The following is a 22,134-nucleotide window of genomic DNA, read 5'->3' as shown; positions in this document are numbered from 1 at the left end:
CAGGAGGCGGAGGTCGGCATGGCGATGGCAGCGGTGGGGCTGGGGGACTAGGTGTATTCCTTCGAGGAGGAGGAGGACGAGGACGAGGAGGACGAGGGGGTGGCCATATCTGTCGCCTTACAGACCTTACTGAACCGTGGAACAACACATACACACAGATCAGACCATTTATACATGGAGAAACTTGTGTGGCCGGGAGGGAGGATGAGGAGTGGATCAGAGGAAGGAGGGAGGTGCAGCTGTGGGCTCGAGGGGGTTTGCTACTGTCCTGGGGGGCAGTGGTGGGAGACTCCCTTTCTATCTGTCTACAGGACATGATTTTCACTACACGTCTCTGTGTGAGTGTCCAGCTCGCACACGGCACTGTGGAATGCAACCACTTTACGAACACCCCTTTACCTCCTGCTACATGCTTACTACTACAATATGTCCAAACCCAACACACACTCCTTAATCAGTGCAACACTCCAGTTCCCCTCCCCCAACTCTCAGCTGGAGCTCATTTCTCTTTCGCTGTTGCTCTTTCTCTCTCTCTCTGTGTGTGTGTGTGTGTGTGTGTGTGCGTGTGTGTGCGTGTGCGTGTGTGTGTGTGTGTGCGTGTGTGCGTGTGCGCACTGCCAAGTTTGGTCACTGACTTTAATAACCCTGAGCACAAATGAGAGCCCTACTTCTCCCATTCTCACACACGTCCTCCCACGTCCTTCGATTCGTACTGTATGTAAACATTCTGAGGTGTGTGTGTGTGTCTGCATGAGATGTCTCTGTTGTCTAAACAGATCTTCTATTAAGTTTTCATCTCCCTCCCCAAGCTGAAAGCTGAGCCTTGACCGCCCCAACCCCCAAATCCCTTATTCCCACACCAGCCTGAAATGGCTCACCTCCTCGGGGCCAGAATGGTGGCCCCGAGGCTCCTGATTTGCCTTCTAGTAGCTGGAGTGGTAGTGTTGGGGCGGGGCATGAAAAGTAGCCATACTTTGTCCCCCAAAACGATAACAATAACACAGGGGCCACATTTTTTTTTCTTATATCTTTTAGTTTATATATATTTTTTGTTAATTTTATATATATATATATTTTTTTTTTACAAATACATTTAGGTTTTTTGTTTTTCCAGATTGGGCTTAAGGAAACCTGTGAGCTCAGAATGTATACTCTGCTTTTATTTTTCTAGGGCTAGTGACCAAGCCGCTCTTAGTGCCTTTCTGCAACTCACAGCGTGTGGCGGTGTGACTCTGTTCCACCCAGTTAATTGGTGGAGCTTGGAGCTGGAACATTAAACAGATATTATACAAGGTGATCTTGTTCCAATATTATTTAAGTGGATATTTTTTACTTTTAGATAATGGGGCGTTCTTTTTGTTGTTTTTAATGCTGAATTTCTTCAGAAACTCTCAAATAACTGTTCAGCCCGAATGATCATACATTCAAAATCCACTGTGAAACGTCCCATAATTTCTGTTGCATATGTGTCGCTGTCGGCCGACTTTTTGGGGTCTGAGTTTACTACAGATATCTCTAGTAGATCGGTAGCCTGCCGAGCGAAAACATTTCATTTGAACTTTGACCCTATCTAATACCTAAACAGGCTTTTGCTTTGATATTGTACCAAATCACCAGTAGCTATCCCCAAAATATCCTCGGTATCGATATCAAGGTACGTGACATTGTCTGTATCGCTCGGCTCGAGGAATGTTAGAATGTCCAGTTTTGTCTTAATGGCTCCATCCTCGCGTCTCCCCTCCTCTCTCGCCAGTGTCTTCACAGGCTGCTGTCTTTTTATCAGTGGTGTCGCCTTGTAGGAATTTACAGACAAAAAGACTCCCAGGGATTGTATTCCACGGTATTTTTGGGGGGGCGGGGGGGTTCTGAGGATCAAGCACAGTGTTTTCGGGTTCAAAGTGTGTCTGGTCGTAGTGATCCTGGTTGTTTAGTGCCGAAGTTCAGGGGAGAAGTCGGAGGCGACGTGACAAACAAAGCACCTTTTTTGTTTAACCGCCCAATTTGCTGTTGCACAGGTCCTGTGGCCCCTGTACACACACACACACACACCACACACACACACACACACACACTCAACCCACTGTGGTTCCGACTCCAGTGGTCAGCCTTGGACGAGTGACTCCTCCTCGTCCTCCCTCCTTCCTTCCTCTCCTGACCCTCCTCCCGCCGCAGACAGTGTGTTTATTCTGACGCTGTGATAGCTTTAATAATTCACTCTGGCTCCGTCGCCTGCCTCTGCTCGACATTGCGTGTCCCTGCTGTAAACCTTCCCTGAGCAAGAAACACACACATACACGCACACAGCGTCAAGGACTTTGAACAACGTGTGATCCAGTTTTCAAAAAAAAGGAGTGGAAGAGAAAAAGAAACCAACAAAACAGCCTGAACCTGCCGCCTTATGTTTCCTGCAGAACCCCTCCCTCTCTCACACACACACACACACACACACACACACACACACACACACACACACACACACACACACACACACACACACACACACACACACACACACACACACACACCTTCCCTCCCTCCCTCCCTCCATTTCTCTAGGCGTGCCTATGTCGACAGAACTTCCTGGCAGTGAAGAACTGAGGATGAACTTTGCGACCGTGTGAGTGTGTGTTTGAGAGTGCGCGTCAGTGGCAGAGTGCGGGCGACAAACGACCCGACATTTCTCCTGTCCTCCCCTCTGTGCATGTGGATGAGTGAACTTTTAACCTTCAAGTCCTAGTTCATGAACTGTGACCTTTGACCCAGCACTCACTTGGTCCCTGGCGATGGGGGGGAGGGGGTCAGCAGTGGAGCAGCGGCTCCGCCACAGAAAAGCCCGCTGTCCCACAGCCCACAGTCAATGTTTTATTTATGGACCTCTGCACTTTTGGCTGTGGTGACTTCAGTACTTAATTATCTAAAACTGTATTTTTAAGTATTTTATACAATATTTACATGCAATACGATATGAATTGAATCTCTTTTTCTTTGTTTTTGCCAACAATGTTTTTTATTTTATTTAATTATTTGTATTTTGGCATGTGTCATCATATTACTCGTAAAACAGACTTGCCTTTTTGAATCTGTCTGTGGTTTTATTGGGAAGCTCCCCGGCCGTTATTTTTGTGTCTAGTCCCCCGTTCCGACAACCGTCGGACTCCGCGTCCGGGTGTTTGGGGGATGAGCTCACCACGTTGATATCACCGTCATAGTCACCACCGACATCTTTCTGTACAAATGGCTCTCCCGAATCGAACGCTCTGGCTCTGGATCAAAAGCACCGAAAAAATACAAGATAGTATAGCTTAGCCACATGTCCAATTAGGATTACCACGGTGTTGATTTCTCTGCTCCAAGTATTTTGGCAGGATTGTAATTGTCTGCTCGATGATTATGGAACTCTTGACGCAGACTGTCAACAGCTTCGCGACTTGCTGTATTTAAAAAAAAATTTAATTCTTATTTTATCCCCCTGCCCTGACAAACAAGAACTAAACATAGGAGACCGTACCAGGGCTGTCGGGGTGGAAGCAATTAAACTAAGACTATATTTTATATATATATTCATATATGTGTACAATAAAGCAAAGGTGGAATATCTACTGTGTGGATCTTAAGGAGGACACGGAAAAAAAGCAAAAAATATTAAGCAGTAAATGGTTACTTGCAAATATGTGTTTCCACTTGATATTACGAGGACTTGGATTTGGGGGGCGGGGGCATGTTGAAGGTGCGTTTCCAGTGTCGGTGGTATTCATAATGTGTCTGTGATGGGACAGGTTTGCCTGTAGTTGTCATGATTTCAGTTTCCTTTTTTTTGGGGGGGGGGGGTCCGAGGCGGCTCTGGAGGTCTAAGTTAAATTAATGTGTTCAGTGCATGGGGTCGATGCTTCCGTGATGGACAACAAATGAACACAACAGCAGGAAAACTGCTATTTGGTCATTTTCAAAATAGGAGCTTGGCACTACGATGCCACCATGTGGCCATACGATGCAAGTTGCTTTACAAGTACATACAGAAAAAAACCCGTTATTTTAATGTTTTTTATTTTCAAATCATATGAATAAAGTCATTGAGTACTGTCTTACTGTTTTTGGCTCTAGTGTGTCCCTTCGCTGACCTGAGGTTGACCCAGACTTGAACCTTGTGTGCCGGGTTCATGCAGCCACCACGATCAACTTCTCCCACTCCCAACTGGAGTAAAAACATCAAATTCAGAGCATAACAAAATGAACCAAAAGCAGCCTTCAAATTAAAAGTATACTTTTTATTTGTACAGCTGTATCTCACGCACGCACATTATCCTAACAAGTGAAAACTCGAGGCATCAGCTGTGGACCAGCCCCCTCTGCTGCATTACCATGCATATTACTTTTGGTTTCTAAAACTAGTTCAAGGTCAGGTGAGACCAGTATTTGGCGTCTGATGTATTTGACTGAACAAAAAAAAGCTCTGGGGCTTGACGTTCCTGGAGTGGGAATTCAAAGCGGTTCTCCTAAAATTGGTGGCCGAGCAGCAACAAAACAGAACTCGTACACACCTTGACGTACTGGTACAGGTCACCGTCATTTCCTCTTTATAGGTTTATGTTACATATGATTCTGTGAGTACACCTACACTATACTGTACAATATTCCTGTGCGTCTTTTCTTTAAAGGCCTGACTTCAACAAGCTGTACCCGCTTCCACTTTACATTGTGAGAATGTTACATTTCAAATAAATAAGCATATCTTTATATGCAATTACCTGCGCCATTTAAACATAGGAATCAGCTTTTTGGATTGCAACAACAGGTTTTTTTGTTTTTTTTTTCTGTTCTACTCTTGTTTCAACAATTTGAAAATGTCTGAATTGCCATAACATTCTTTAGGCAATAAAACAAATCTTTTTCTGTGCAGCGTTCAAAATCTCCGCACAAACCCGCCCCACAAAAAAATTCCACATTTCCTCCACGTGAGCACACAGAAATAGATGCAAAATGATTCACGGCTTCAGCTCGCCGAAAATAAAAACAACAGAAAAGGAGTAAAAAGAAGAAAAAAAAAAAAAGAATTTACAGTATTTTACAATAAATATTCAATTCCACACACATTCCAACGGGACCACGTGCGGCTTACACAGATATTTCATTGGTTACGGAAAGAAAAGACAACAACCCATAACTGAAGTACATATGTATATCGACGTACATAATATGGCTTAAATTGAATTTTACAGTTGGGACAAAGTAATTTGGATTCCTACCTCTCAAGAGGCAGAACATTTCCATTCACGCTCAAGACAAACACATTCAAGTCAAACTTTGTTTTGTTTTGGGTTTTTTCCCCACAGAAACAAAACCAACAATATCAATCAATAGGGCAGCGATGCTTCCTCAGCGCTTTCCTTTTCAGTTGGAATTCCAGGCCAGGAAAGGCCCTGGATGTAAACGTTCAATCTGAAATCAAAGGGCTGATCTTTGTTTTAAACAACTGCGTTCGCCCTGCATATTTGGCCCGAGTTAACAAGACTTTGGCAAACTTAAAAAAACAAACAAACACAAGAGTAGAAACTCTGGAAATGTCCTAAACACCTTTTTTGGGGGGGTGAATTCTCTACCTTCACCTTCTCTCATACGACAGTAAACAGAGCTTTTTCCTTCCACGCTGCCGAGGCTATACTTCATCTATCGGATATCATCCTCCTTCACAATAACATCAATAAATAGTTGGAATCAGCTGATGATTCAAGACTTCAAAAAAATCAAAACAACATTTTACAAATGGCTTCTTGTGGATTTTTTTTCTTCTTTTTATTGCTGCCAGTTGCACGACACCCACAAATGTAAACAAAACCCAACAACCGAAATAAAAGTTATATAAAAAAAATTAAATTAAAAAGAGCGGGGGGGGGGGGTTGACAGCTGAGAACATCTTCACCAGAGGGAGAAAGCGAGGCAGCAACGAGGAGCGGAGGAGGAGTGGTTGGAAATGCATGGTGGACGGGCGGGTGGCTCTCTTATTTGGGCGGCAGCGGGTTCCCGTCTGGAGTGCTGGGCGTTGCCACCTCCTTGTAGAAGCTCTCCACCTGCTCCTTGTACATCTTCATCACCACCGGCCTCTTCAGCTTCATGGTGGGACCTGGTGGGGTGGGACGGAACATCACTTCAGAACCACTTTAGGGCAATAACTGCAAACTGCAGTTTTTTTTATTACAATAATACTGTAATGACATTGTAGACAATGTTATTACAGTATTCAGTAGGAGTGTTATTCCATCTATTAGTGTAGTCCATTTAGTAATAACATAAAAATTATTTAAACATATTCATTGTTATCCATGCCCGTATCATCGTATACATATTTATTCATCCTATATAACAGTATTTTGTACCAGGGCTCACTAGAGCTTGACAGGTGTGCCATGAAAAAAGTTCAAATTCCCCTTTAAATAAAGAAATGATGGAAATTAGATTGTGTAGGCAAAATCAAAAATGGCATGGCTCTTCTAATGAATCAGTTCCAGCCGGAATAGCAGCTCTGTGCTCAAAGGCATTATATATTCTGCATATTGTTATTTTTTGTTGCTATTTTTGAAATGCGCTGATCCTTACCCAGACAAACTCCTTGTATATGAAAACGGACTTGGCCAAATCAAAAAATGAGTCTCTCAATCCGACGTCCCTTGGGATTTCCCGTCATGCTTTCATTCAGCGTCGCCTAGATTTAATATCCGCAGCGTTTAATGAGAAAGTGTATCCGGATAAACCCCTAAAGTTTGGACATCTCCGGCTCACCCAGCTCGCCCCCGGTGATGGAGAAGTCCCGGTCGAGGATGAGGAACTTCTGGACGCGCTGGGCGTTGGACGTGGCATTCTCGTTCACACGGTTGATGGCCTCTTGCACGGCGGCGTGCACGGCGCGGTCGCGGCCGCCCGCGACCTCCGAGACGTGCGTGGCGTTGCTGCCCAGCCGCCTGCACAGCTCCACCGCCTCGGGCGTCAGCTCGTCCTCCGGTGCACCCGTCTCCTCGTTCACCTGGCACTGGAAAAATAGGGTTTTTTTTATAAATATTAAAAGTACTTTAATATTTGTACTTACTTATTAATTAAAGGGGACCTATTATTCTCCTTTTTGATTAAATAAAAGTAGCTTAAATAGAATAAATGAATACAATTACCATAAAAACACTGTTTGGAGAAACGCACAGCAGATCTTGCTCCCCAGCCCACAGTCTATGTACTGCATACTTTTACTTTATTTTATTTTATTTTTGAATATACCTAAATATCCATCGTCTGCAGTTTTTTCATTGACAGTTGGTATTAATTCCTCTTTTCTTTTTCCTTTTTTTGTTTGTTTGTTGAGTTACTCGTATTGGGGGCAGTTGAAATTCTAGAAATTCAAGTCTCAACAGAAGACAAATGTGAATGGCGTGTTTCAGGTCATGTTTTCTGGAACAGACAAAAAAAAATTGACGGGTGTTTTTATTTACTTTGTGTGTTGGTTGGTCCATCACAGACCACAATTCATGTATGTATGTGCACAGGCACTGAAAGAAAGTCTGTTTAGTATAATAGGTCTCCTTTCATTATACGTACTTGAAAAATCATCAAGTAAAGAATTTAGGACAATACTAATCCTTGTAGGATTGATTATTTTTATTGTTAACGTTTATGTTTTTGTATATTGCCAAAATGTTCCTTTTTAAGTTACTTTCTAGGTTTACTTGGCAGGTTTACGTTATTATTATTGGCTATTGATTTGTGTGCTGCTATAACACTGCAATTTCCCTCTGGTTATCAATAAAGTGCCCATCTATCCATCTATCTTCAAATCATCAATCCATCGTTTTATCAATCATCTATCTATCCATACATCGATCTATCTATCATCTATCTATTGATCCATCAATCGATCTATCAATCATCTATCTATCCATACATCGATCTATCTATCATCTATCTATTGATCCATCAATCGATCTATCAATCATCTATCTATCTATCAATTTATCTATCCATCCTTCCATCATCTATCTGTCCATCTATTTATCAATCATTTATCATCTATCATCTATCTATCCATTAATTTATCTATCTATCCATCCATCTATCTTTCTATCTATCATCTATCTAGCTATCAATTTATCCATCCATCCATTCATCATCTGTCTATCTATCCATTGATCCATCGATCTCAAAGACAAATCCGAATTGTATTCAATGGAAGTGTAGTTTACCAAATATTCCACCAGGTGGTAGTGTCCAGCTTTTCTTTTTTATATCTTCCAGGACCTACTTTTGACTCGTTGTAGATAAACGTAAAAACATAATAAACATAATAAAAACATAATTATGTGTTTGCAATGCAGAGAAATGTGAGCTGCAAGATACTTTTAGTTCACCGGCCAACCTGTCCCGCCGTTCTCACGGCTGTCACATTCTCACATTCCATAAAATCCTGGGTTTAACCGCAATGCTTCCCTGAGAGGTTTCGACGCCTCGCTCATGTGCTGCGTATCGTCTGCACAATTTACAAGACAGCGTTTGTGAGTCCATGTACCAAACAAGTCAGAAACGTCGGCCGCAGAGCAGCAGGAATGGACCGGACCCACTGGCTTCTAAGACCTGCTTCAGCTGCTGTATTATTATGATATTAGTTTTTGTTATAAATCATGTTGACCATTTTATTTTGCCATGAGTGTGTTTCACCCACCCTTACAGCCCTACGTTTACAGTTCGGTACTTTTGGTTTTTCCGTTGCTCAGTGTCGAGGAGTATCATCAAATATTCTCAATGTGTGGTCATTTCATTTCACACAACTGGTTTTTACGTCCGACATCTAAGCAGAGTTTTAAAGGCCCGTCCACGTTTGTGCAATGATTCCCTTTATCTTAAAGGGGCTTCCGGTATTTTGTCCGGCATATTTTTATCCATTGGGTGTTTTTCTGAGACGCCGGCCACTAGAGCACATTGATTTCAGTTACCGCCACACACTTGTGACATACTGTATTAGCTGATTTTAGCGACAAAAGCTCAGAACCTCGGGAAAATGGTACTTGGCAAAAAGTGACGATGAAAAAAAGTGACGATTATCCAAGCTGCCAAGCATGTGTTAACCCCCGCCCCTTCCATTCTGAGAAAAAACAGGTGTAAATCAGAGTGTGAAAATGGCCCTTAAAATGATCTCCGTTCCTAAGCGTGAGGTGTGGCACGAGCCCCTACCTTGATGGTGAGCAGCATGGACAGGAACTTCCTCTTGTCTCCGATCAGCATGGCGTTGCTGATGAGCGGCGCTGCCTCCTTTATCGCGTCCTCGATGGGAACCGGGGGGATGTTCTCTCCTCCCGCCGTGATGATCAGCTCTGCACGCCAACGTGTGCGAGTTAAAACACCGCTTTGCTTTTTTTTTTTTTTCTTCTTTGCGCAAAAGCATTTTAGCGCCGTTCGGGAAAAACGACCGGAGGGGGGATGAGCTGCAGTGGTACCTTTGATGCGTCCGGTGATGAAGAGGAATCCCTTCTGGTCGTGCTTGCCCAGGTCGCCCGAGTGAAGCCAGCCGTCAGAGTCCAGGGCCTCTGCGGTCTTGTCGGGCTGGTTGAGGTAGCCCATGAACACGTGGCGTCCCCAGAAGCAGATCTCACCATTGCCCTCCTCGTCCTGGTTGTGCAGCCTCGTCTTGCAGCCCTGGATCTCCTTCCCGCAGCTGCAAATAAACAAATAAGTAAAATAAATAAATGGATGAATAAATAAATAAAACACAAAATCTGAATATGAAATCGCTGCTATTTTTTAGGCTTAAGAACGCATGAGAACGGGGGGGGTTCAAAATGGCCAAAATGGCCTCCTACAGAAGATTTTGTCGTGCTTTGTGTAACATGTGGTCCGTCAATCAAATACACTATCGGTGAAACATTAAACCAGACTCAAGTGAATCCTGTGCAAAGACATATACATATATATATTTTTTTTAAATCAATTTCAATCGCAATTGCAATACTGTACAGGATGACCGCAATGCCAAAGTGATTTCTTGGTCAATAAATATTGTTCAGCTCTAACAAATGACCACGAACCAAGGGCTGCTACACTTCTACAGATCTTTGTTCATAGTGTGTGTGTGTGTGTGTATGTGTATGTGCGTATGCGTGTGTGTAGAGCCGACCTGGTGACCCAGAAGGCGTCAGGCAGGGAGATGGTGTGTGGCCCGGTGCTCTCGCTCATGCCGTACAGCTCGTAGACGGGGACGTCCAGACTGAGGAAGAACTGCAGCGTGTCTTTGGTGATGGGTGCGGCACCCGTGTAGCACTTGCTGCAGCGGTCCAGGCCCAGTGCCTTGCGCACCTTCTTGAACACCAGCTTCTTGGCCACACGGTAGTTCAGCGGCGTGCGCCCGACCGCTCCGTTTCTGAAGTGGCCGAGGGAAAGAACAAACACAATCTCTGATGGGTAACGATAAAATAAAAGTCATTCAGCATGAGACAATCGTTATGAAGGAGCTTGTTTCCTGATTCTTATTCAAATGGTTAACTCTTTATTGTTATTACGGCAAAGTCGATGGCAGAACTGAATAAACATGGTTCAATTAAAAAGAAGGGGTCAGAAATGCATATCTGAATTCTATCTAATTATTAATTCATTCATGATGGCAGTTTTTGGCAAAATGTTCTTGTTTATTTTAGGATTATTTTTCTAGTTATTATTTTTATTGTTAGTTTTATTGTATGTGCTTTTTCTTGTTTTGTCAATGTTTTTGCAAATCTTCCTCAGTTTTTATTCTTTATTAGTATCGCCTATTGTTTTTGATGAGATTAACACCGCAATTTTTCCCTGTGGATGAATAAAGTATCCATCCATCTATCCATCCATCCATCCATCCATCAGCCATCATCCTTCATCCACCCATCCATCCGTGATCCACCCACCCATCATTCACCCATCCATCATCATCCACCCATCCATCATCATCCATTCAGTACGTACTGGTTCATCTTGCTGAGGTTGGTCTGCAGGCCCACGTCCTTGGCCCAGGAAACCACCCTCCTGCGGGCGGTGGACGACTTGGCCCCGACCGACCTCATCTTCTCCTGCATCTTTTCCCAGACGCGCGGGACACCCATGAAGGCTGTGGGACGCACCTCCTTCAGGGTGTTCACCAGGGTGCCCTGGGAGGAAGAGGGGGAGACTTTTACCCATCATCGGGGATGTGAGGAGTTGAATAGACATGTGTGGAAAATGCATCTTCAGAATGTGATAATTCGTGTGATAATTAGTTAAGACCGCGTCACAGTCTCTTCCCGGAAGAGCCTCGTTTGTGAACGCTTTAGAATGCTTCAGAACACGCTGGCTGGACAAAGGAGACATTTTTTTTTTTGGTGGTTTTTATTTTGGAAACGTGGTCATGTGGAATGGCCAGAGGAAATTCCTTTTATTTGCAACAAAAGAGGCCTGTTTATTGTTTGTAACTGCTTCTCTTAACGGCAGGGTTCATTCTGGCATTTCAAAGTGAAATTCAAGGAATTTCAAGTACTATTTAAGCCCTATCTTTGCCTTTCATCTACTGTATTATCTAGATCACACACACACACACACACACACACACACACACACACACACACACACACACACACACACACACACACACACACACACACACACACACACACACACACACACACACACACACCTCATTGTCATCTACTATCAAGTGTATTTCCAACCATGCTGGATTAAATTTAAGAGTAACCTGGATCCTGAAAATTGCATTGTTCCGATTTGAATAGCAAAACCAGAGGGAATATCACAGGTTTTCGATTATCACGTTTTCATCAACGACCTATCAAGCCCTTCAGAACAAAATTGGCTCCTTAAGGTATCAAGGTATTCCAGAACTTAAATTTCTGAGGATAAAATTCATGCACTTAAAAAGCACCTCGAGGACCTGGATTACACAGCAGGTTGGGAGTGATCAGACAGACGGAGCCACACGGCGAGGAGAGGGCATGCACATCACCGGCACAAGACAACGGCCTTTTTTTCCCCTCACCTTGAGGGCGTCGGGCTGGGCGAAGTGGGTGATCCCTCCCACTTTCATGGTGACCCAGATGTCCACCATCTGCGCGGCGATGTGGCTGAGTGGCAGGTAGCTGACCACGCACTCCTGGGCCTGTGTGGCGTCGGTCAGCTGCACGTGGCGGCTGGTGGCGCACGCTGTCCACGTCAGCTATGGGGGGGGGGGGCAAGGAGGTGGGGGGGGTTTACTAAGCAGGAATAGTTCTCCATCCGGAAGAATAACGTCACATCACCATCTGTGGTGTGTGGAGCCTCATAACATCCAAGGTTATTTAGAATAACAGTCATTTGAAGATATCATTGCTATGATAATTGGGACAACAAAATTGGGACTACAAATCCCTCCACGCCCTCGCCCCGCAGCACCTAACTGACCTCCTCCACCTCTACGCCCCGTCCCGGAAGCTGCGGTCCTCGGACACTGGTCTGCTCTCCACCCCCCGCACTAGGCTACGAACCTTTGGGGACAGAGCCCTCAGTGTGGCAGCCCCGACCCTCTGGAACACTCTCCCCACTGACATTCCAATTGCTCCATTCCTGGCCACCTTCAGAAATATCCTCAAAACCTACCTGTTCAACAAGGTCTACTGCCCTTATTTATTTATTTATTTATTTTTTATTATGATTTATCTACCCTGTCTTGTTCTTTGTTTTTTCCATTGTAAAGTGTCCATGGGTTTGTGAAAGGCGCTATATAAATCCCAGTTATTATTATTATTAACACACAGTATTATCCATTAAAATAGTGTCAGCAAGGGTGTATACTGTATGTGTATATAATGAAAAATTCCTTAAATAAAGATATATAAAAACAAACAAAGAAAAAGTTAAAGATGTTCTGGATTAAATAACCTGTAACAGTAAAAAAAACTCAGTGTAGGGCAGGGGGTTTAGATTTAGATAATTTTATGATACCTACTTAAAGGGATCGATACGAAAAAAAAAAAGATGCAGAGTTGTTTATCTCTCCAGCCTCAGTGAGCACAAAATGCAACTACAGGTTTGACTTTACAGGTAAAGTCAAGAGTAAATGTGATTTATTTACGTTTTTAATTCCACGGCAGCACATGACTGCTGTGGAATTTAAGCACAGTCAAACTAAACAAAATGCAAAGCAAACAGCAATATCAACGAGAAGCCATGAGAATCGGAACAGGCACTGTCACTGTTATTGAACTTGGTTGCTTGAACCGTCTTCCAATAAGACGTCAGCAGCACAGAGCAGGGTGACAGTTGGGAGGCATTTTGGAATTCCTAAACTTGGTTATCAGAAACATAAAAATCGGTCTTATGAGGTTTTTTTTCCCCCTACACATGCAGATCAGCGCCGAACTCCATCTTGGTGAGTTCCAGTATTCCACGACGGCGCTCACAACCTGGACATCGGTGTTCACTCACGTTGTCGTGGCTGAGCATCACTCCTTTGGGCTGGCCCGTGGTTCCAGACGTGTAGATGAGCGTGCAGCACTGGTTCGGCTTCTGGCTCGAGATGATGTCGTCCAGGAGGGCGTCGGCCTCCTCGCGTCCCAGCTCCATGAACTCTGCCCACTGGAGGACAAATTGATCATCATGTAAGTAAGAGGAAGTTTTGAAAAAAAAAAAAAACCCTGCCATTTAAATATACAGAGGGCTCATTCTGGCAGTACAAAATGCATTTCAAGGACCTTCAAGTACTTTTTGATTTATTTTTTAAACTTTTTATTTTATTATTTTATTATTTTTTAAAGGTGCAGCGTGTAGAATTTACGGAATGGACTTGGCAGAAATGTAATATAATATTCATAAGCATGTTTTTATTAGTGTATAATCCCATGAACATAAGAATCATGTTTTCGTTTCCTCAGAATGAGTCGTTTTTAATTTGCATAGAAAGCGGGTACGCCATGTTGCACAGCCATGTTTCTTCTACAGTTTTCCAGAATGGACAAACCAAACACTATGTCTCCAGAAAGGGGCCTTCCACTTTTTTCGCCAGTGTCGTGGCCACATGTCTCTTTCACGGAGGCTGCCGTGTTGCACCGCCGTGGGGAGAGTTGAGTTGGTGGCGATCCGCGACCTCACCGCTGGATGCCACTAAATTCTACACACTGCACCTTTAAGTACCATTTTTGCATTTGAAAGAACTTCACGCAAAGCAAATACAATACATTTTCAATGTGATCTTTATTGATTCAAATTAATATAATATAATCTTAGTCTTATTGTCTATTATTTACAGTATATTAGCATATACAGTCTATTATTAATCTCCTTGTCATCTACTATTATAAGTGTCTATTTCGAACCATGCTGGATTAAATGTAGATTTCCCTGGCATCATCTATGTCGTAAACGCTACGTTAAGATTTGAATAACTTAAGCACAAAACAGACAATTTTCAAGGTATTCCAGTACATTTCCGAGGACCAAATTCCAGCACTTTTAAGGACCTCCAGCAGTAAGAAGCCTGTGTACAATAAATATAAGGTCTTACCGTGTACAGATTTGGTCTCTTCTCTTTCAGTGCATCTTTGTACTGGATAATGGCTTTCAAGTATGGCAGCTTGTCTTGAACCTGCCAGGTTCATGAACAAGCAGAGGGCATCGATATGAGAATGCAAACACCAAACAAAACTTAACAAAAATAACTAATAGCACCAAATCAAAAGATGTATAAAACAAATAAACACATCTGACATGGACTGCATTTCCTTGAGCAAGTGACAACGTCATCATTAGTGAGCTTGTTTTTTTTCCTGTTATTACAGAATTATTATTATTAGCTATTATTATAACAGCAGGTGTGTCTTTGAACTGACCTGGAGAATCTTCTGCAGCTGCTTGTGGTTCTCCACCACGAGGATGTTGGCCTTGCAGTTCTCCGCTACGTACTGGCAGGCCTCGGTCGAGTTGGTGGCGTAGATCCCCACGGCAAATCCACTGCGAAACACGGGAGGAGAAAGTCAAACTCAGCAGTGGCAAAAGTCTCTGAATACACCTAGCTTGGTCCCTTAAAATGATGAAAAAAAATTGTATTCATTTTTTTGGTTTGATGTCTCTCATGCAAACAGCGTGGATTCTTCCCCAAATAAGTCCGGGTGCAACTTAGGTCTCTGCCGTCAATGAACTCTTTGAAAGTGGAAGAACAATTTACTTGTTAAATCTCACCTCAAGAGGAAGACCATGTGCCTGAAAGGCGCCGTTTTTCCCAATCAAATACGCTGTTCTTCGGCTTTCAACAAGTCCTTTATTTTATTTTTTCCAAGCATTCCTCATTTTTCCAGTCACCTTGGATAACAGTGAAGTCGTATCAGAACTCTACAGATATCGCTTTATTGGAGACCGGGTCGACACCACGTCTCTCGTTGTGAGGTGAAGAGGGCGCTCACAGGCCACAGCTTTAGAGGATTTATTACACTCTATGACTCGGCTCGTTCTTTTTTACAGACCTTTTTTAAACCGGTGACAAAACAAATGATTATAGTTGATTATAGTTGGGTCCCATAATCATCTCAGTCCTGTGGCCGTAGCGATGAGTTATCTAGCGTATTTCACTGTCATCAGAGGCTGATTCAGTGGTAGCCATTCCTCTTGCCCCCAGCCCTTAGGGCTCTCACAGCTCATGTAGGGGGGGAGAATTTGGCGGTGGGAATTTGAATTCCACCGTTATCACACACATTAAATGTTTGGACGGTAGTTCAAGTCATCCAAACAGGATCTCTCATTAAAAGCAGCGAGGTGAATAACCCACAGTTTAGTAGCACACACGGTGGCCGTGTCCCTGTGACCCATCATGCAACTGGTGGCAAAACAGACCGTCCGGCTCTGGCGTACACACACTTCAAATTTTGGGACGCTTTTGGTATTAACTACGGAAGATGCGCAGATGGACACTCACCCTGCCAAAATGGCGCCGATATCGGAAATGAACCACTCGGCCGAGTTGAAGCCGAGGATTCCTACTCCGTGGAAGCGCTCTAGACCCAGCTAGGAGGAAAAAAAAACAACCAATACTACTACAGTTATACTCACGATAAAGGTGCTCAATCATTCATCAATCTTTCAAACCCTAAGAATAGAATTGCTAAAAAAAAAAAGCCTTGCATCTATAGTGGCTTTTAATTGGAAAACGCAAAGCCAAACGTGTCAATAATCTGCAAACATCAAATGTCATATCCAGTTTCTGGGGTATCTGGAATGTTGCAGACATGGACAAACATTATAAAACCCATAAACATTTATATAAACTAAAGTGGGAAGATATCAACACTCTACTTTTGTTTGTATGAGCTTAGTTCACAGCACTTGACCCCGATCTGAAAGCTTGAACTTGTGATGACCCGCTGTTTTAATGACAGGCGACATGTTTATTAGAATTGTCTCTGCAATTTGATCGACAATAATACGTTTTATGGTTTCGATGTACGCATGTTTAACTGCCAATGCCTTGTTTTACTGCTTAATTCCAATGATAAAACCATATTACTTCATATGGGCTGATAAGCAACTCTGCATACACCTAGAAGAGCATCCATAACCATCCCGCAATACGATGAGGTTTGATTCCAAGGCCCATAAATGCTGCAGTGTCTTCACTCCACCGTTGCCGGGCGCTACCTTGAGGAAGCCCTTGGCAGCGGTGCGGCAGGTCTGGTAGTAGTCCCTGTAGTTGAGGACCTTCTGCGTCTCCCCGTCCTTCCAGCTCAGGGCGCCGAAGTCGCCGAAACGCTCAGCGGCGGAGGCAAACATCTGGTGGACGGTCAGCGGTGGCTCAGCCGCCATGCCCGACTCCCCCATCCGCAGCTTCACCTCGCCGTTGCACTGGGACGTCCACAGGCCGGGCTCCGCGACCGCTGCTGCCGCCGCCACGACTGCCGCCACCGACAGGGAGTCTGGACGCCGGGCGGGGGCTGCGTGGAGAAAATGGAGGGAGGGTTGGATTAGATTAGAGGGAAGAAAAAATGTTCTACAAAGGCAGTTGGAAAAAAGGGAAGTCAGAGAGGAAGAAGGCGTGTTTGCGTGGGCGGGTGTGTGCGTATAAAAACAAGAGAATCCATGGAATCTTTGATAAAAAAAATAGGACGTTTATAACTAACAACACATGGATTACAAGAGCCATTAAAGCATGTTAAAGCCAGGGACCATCAAATTAAGGTCATTTTATCTGTTCTATTTTTTTTATTATTGGGTAATACTAAGCTTATAAACTCCACTCGATTATAGAAGGTGTTATTGTAAATCTTGACTTGATGTAAGTAGCATTTACAATTAATTAACAAATATTGTAACTTACTGCAAGTATTGATTAGTCAAAAAGTAAGTAAAGTATTAATCAACTTAAGAAAAGAAATACATAAATATAACACAAACATAACTAACATACATACATACATACATACAAAACACTGATAGAGCATTATGGCATATTTGTGGGGATTAAATACTGTAACATTTAAATACATTATTTCAGAAAATTCTTGACAGTATTGGCTGTTCTAAAAGTAGCTTAGCTTTTTACAAATAAATAAATATGACCATACTCAGAGACTAAGAAAAAGAAATCCACTCAATTACAGTTAAGCAAACAGCTGAAATGACTTCCCTGTCTAACAGAACACCCCATCAGTACCACGTTGATGGGGCTTATTTAATTTTTTTTTTTTTTTTTTAACAGGGTTCTTGGCGCCGGTGACTGACGCAGGATGGAATGCCAGAGACAGAATGTCCCTGGCCTGATAAATGTTGGAAACCCAAGAGCAGAAACAGAAGTGAACTTAAGCAGGAGCTGGCAAGGCCTCCACTTCCTCTGCTTCCTCATGGACCAAGTCACAGAGGCTTCACAGACCCACCAACGCTGACGCTGTCAACACGAGGGCTTTTGCTTTTTTCGTCAGTGTTTAAAATAACAACAACCTTGGTGAGCGCGTGTGTTTAAAAGATGATGTGGTACATATTGGAGGGCCCACGCTGCTGACGACACGCGCGCACTCACCTGCTTGTGCGTTGGGGGGCTGTTCGGCAGGGAGGTATGCGTGCATGACTTCTTTGCAGTCTCCTGTCTCCTCTTCCCTTTCCCCCGCTGACTCCTCCTCTGAGGACTCACTAAAGGAACACACACACACACACACACACACACACACACACACACACACACACACACACACACACACACACACACACACACACACACACACACACACACACACACACACACACACACACACACACACACACACAGGTCCTCAAGCATCCTGCTGCCAGATAACAGGAATTTAACCAGGGCAACACACTTCCCTTGCTCTGGGAAATGGCGTTCTGCTCAAAAGTAAATTAAAAATGTGTTTTTCTTTTTTTGTTAAACGTTATGAGGTACAGAGTGAATGAACCGAATAAACACACATTTGCTTATCAACACCCCCTTAGGCTACTGTTAGAAACTCTACGCCAGTATCCAGTGACCACTTTGTACAGCACTAACCCAGGGAGACCATTTGGCGTTTGAAATGCATTGCAGCTAGTCGCTGCGCAGCCAGTCGCTGTGCAGCGGCCCGTCGCTGGTGGTGTGACTGTACCGTAAGAGATACTCCAATGTGTCGAGGCGTGATAGTGCATGCATACGTGTCTACGTGTGTTGTCATACTTGGCGGTCTCGGCCGGGACGTCCTCGAGGGAAGCGGCGCTCTCCTCCACTTTGCAGGACGACTGCAGGAAGCTGCCGTCGCCAGACGCGTCCATCACCACGGCGGCAGACATGTCGGTGGGCTCGCACACGGTCACTGGAGAGGGAGCAAGTCATGCGATAGAACACAGCATTTTTTAACCCTGATAGGTCTGTGTAACACACATACAAGAAATCAAGACTCCTGAGTATGTCAGAATATAGTTCCGCTTAGATTCTTACAGATCGGATTCTTAATTTAAGCACCTGCTCTCCTGACCTTGTTGCCAGAAACAGAAACATTGTCACCGCCATGTGATCGCCAAAGGCTTCCAACACTCACAAGACTGGCAGCTGGTGCTGCTGGATTCACGTCACAAGGGTCACCAGATGATTGTGACACACTGGTGCTTCACCCTTTGAATTTTGGCATAGTAGTATTAATGAGGGCTCTGTACTCTTTGTCTGTTTTGGTGCTCGAGCGGGTTAAAACATTTGCCATAAAACAGAACTGCTTTTGGTGTCATGTTCTCAATGACCGTCTACGAAATGTGTTTAACTGACTTGATCAGCGTTTTATGTTAAGGCGTCCATATGAATTTTGTGCTTTTCACAGTATTTCAACATGTAAAGCAAGACTAACACTCAGCAGTCATCAAAAATGTTTTGGTAGGAGTTCCACAAGAAACTAAATAGCAGCTGACAATCAGCCAGTAATATCCTCTAAGCCACTGAAATCCAATCTGAATAAGTTAGTCCAACTGAACTGTCTTTATCTTAATTTGTATTGGTATTGCTCTGAGTCAACTCACATGCTTGATGTGTATAATCATATTCTTTGTTAACAAAAAAAAACTCTTGGCTGAAAGGTTCTCATAGTGTTTCTTCCCATTGAAAGCCATAGACTACACCAAAATCCACTCACTACCTACGTTTCACGACCATAGGACGTGCATCATCCCGTGAGAACAAACGGCTACCACAAGCCCACCCCCACTGAGGACGATACTCTGGGTGTGTCCCCTCTTTAAACCACAGCCATGCTTGCCCCAGCCCCCCATCTCTAAAGCCACAGGCCTGGACTACTGTTAGTCTTTATCTAAAAAGGGTGGAAACAGATGCACGGGGTTCAGGAAGCATGATTGTCAAAATAGCTTCATCACAAAACATAGGACTTGATACGTTTTTTTTTGTTTGTTTTAAAACAGGAAATGAATGAACCTACAACATATGCCAATCACAGGTCTCCTTTGGTGTCGGCCCCATCGGGACAGGATACCGGTTAAACTTGATAAGACTTCAGTTCATTTCAGATCGCTGCAGAGCCCAGATGCCATGGGGGTGATCTCACCGCTTCTTACAAGAGAGGCAGCCATTTTATTTTCCCCTTACTCCACCGGGCAGCTGCAGATCCCTCAAGGACACGTGCACAGCTGTGTCCGCGGCTCACTAAGTGTGGCTGGATGACGCATTTTCTTCGGCTCCAAGAGAATGGGCTGGGGGAGCGGCTCTGGGATACTCTGCCTTTTGTGATATGCCCCTTGTGCACACTTATGGCCACATGTTCTGGCGAAGGGGGTTGAGTCTGATGGTAAAAAGACCCAAAAGGCCACCCAAGTATGAGAGATCAGACAATACACACACACCTCCAATCAATACTTCCCTTCTGGCAAAATGAAAGGTGCTCAAGTGATCTCATCAAGGCCAAATGAAAATAGCTGTCCTTGCATGCTCGCATCCATGATAAATCGTATCCATTACATTGAGGAGGGATGCTAGCTCAGGAGGTAGAGCTGGTCGTCTAGTAATCTAAAGGTTGCTGGTTTGATCCCAGGCTCCTCCTGCTAGCATGCTGTAGTGTCCTTGAGCAAGACATTTAACCCCTAATTGCTCCTGATGGCTGCATCTGTCAGTGTTTGAATAATTGTAAATCACTTTGGATAAAAGCATCTGCTAAATGTAATAAAAAAAATTATGTTACCTTCACAGGTACAGCTTACAGAAGGGGTACGGTGAATTATGTGTGCCTATGTGGGAAATACAAGGCCAGCTTCTTCATTGGCTGTAGAAGTTTGGTCCGTTTTTACTTTATTTAACAAAATGGGCTGTTAACCTGAGACCAAAGTCTCTAAAAATCATCATCACTGTGATCCATAAGAAAAAATGTTGAGACTGTTGATTAATCATAATAACGTTGCACTCTACATCCATTGCTGCCTAGCCGCCCGGGAAGTGAGTTCCCTCCCTTATCAAGGTTTCATCCATCCCCCATTTCTGAGAGTTTTCCTTGCCCTGGTGGAGGTCAGGGCAAGGGGATGCAGTTGATTTCTATGCCAAATGCGGAGCTTGTGAAGAAGCCCTTTAAGACTGTACTGTGGTGAAGCGCAATATAAATAAACTTCACTTAAGATGTGATCATTTCTGCTTATAAAAAGGTGCCTTTTTTTCATGTTGTTTCATGTATGATGTAATTTGAAAAACAGAAAGAAGACAACTGTCACTACCCGACCCCCTCCTGTGCGTCTGGCAGGGATTAAGCGAGGGGTTCCCCTCTCCGCCTCCCCAAGCACAGCACCACCACGCCCCAAGATTTAAATACCCACAACTACAGTCGGCTAATCCTTTGTCAAAAGCGAGGGTTAGGGTTCTTCAGCGTGCCATCTACATCATGCAGCAGTTAACAACCAGACCCACACGACAGCCTGAACCTGTTTTGGTAGTTGCTGTCCAAACACAAATGAGAGGAAATCATCTATCACTATGTCCACCACCACCACTCCGTTTTACATGAACCACACCCCCAGTGGTGTCACTGATGGGAGTCTCAGCTTCTTTACAAAGCACATGATTATTCCATGGCTCACATTACACATATTTGTAAGACAATCCACAAACATCCAGAATATGGCAGGGCTCCGCCCTGGTTGCCACAAGCCAGCTGCTCCATCATCATCATCTCCACAACATGTGGGGGACATGTGGAGATCAAGATGGAGCAGTACTTTCAACATGTATGCATTGCATGCAATGAGGCAGCTTGACTGACCATAGTCATCTTAGATGATTACAGATTAATATTACAGATCATTTTTGAGCATTCTATTTTTAGGCTATTCGTCTGTCTGCACTACAATGCACCAACCATAACCAAGACAAATTCCTTATATATGTAAATGTTTCCGACGATCAATTATTAAATACATTTAAAACGAGGGGGGGTACCACAGAGAAGAGAATCCAGGAAATCCAATTTAAAAAAGAAGCACCATTCCTTTTTCTGGAGAAAGAGCAATACAAATGACCGACGATATTACAATTATTTACAGCAACAAGGCTGCATTAAAAAAAACAAAAACTTACATTGCATTTTTGGTTGGTAATTCTTCGGTGCCCACGTTATTGGAAGCAGGTACTCTGTGATCCCCTCAGTCTGCCTCTCCCACTCC

The 22,134-nt window shown here is 43.8% G+C and overlaps 1 protein-coding gene across 1 annotated transcript; it reads right to left on the bottom strand.

Moving 5' to 3' along the window:
• Window positions 1-4,244: 4,244 nt before the first annotated feature.
• acsbg2 (acyl-CoA synthetase bubblegum family member 2) lies at window positions 4,245-22,134 on the bottom strand. Its single transcript, XM_080008803.1, has 15 exons — window positions 22,049-22,134; window positions 18,671-18,806; window positions 18,023-18,132; window positions 16,648-16,940; window positions 15,929-16,017; window positions 14,850-14,970; window positions 14,525-14,605; window positions 13,450-13,599; window positions 12,026-12,202; window positions 10,963-11,144; window positions 10,145-10,387; window positions 9,468-9,685; window positions 9,205-9,344; window positions 6,775-7,021; window positions 4,245-6,118 (listed from the first exon to the last, which is right to left on the bottom strand). Exons 1-15 carry the CDS (start codon window positions 22,053-22,055, stop codon window positions 5,997-5,999), a joined length of 2,316 nt encoding a protein of 771 aa, XP_079864929.1. The 5' UTR covers window positions 22,056-22,134; the 3' UTR covers window positions 4,245-5,996.

The sequence above is a fragment of the Zeus faber genome, assembly GCF_960531495.2.
Source record: "Zeus faber genome assembly, chromosome: 1".
NCBI lineage: Eukaryota > Metazoa > Chordata > Actinopteri > Zeiformes > Zeidae > Zeus > Zeus faber.
Note: the sequence above shows the minus strand (reverse complement) of the source record. Positions and strands in the feature narration are given on the sequence as shown.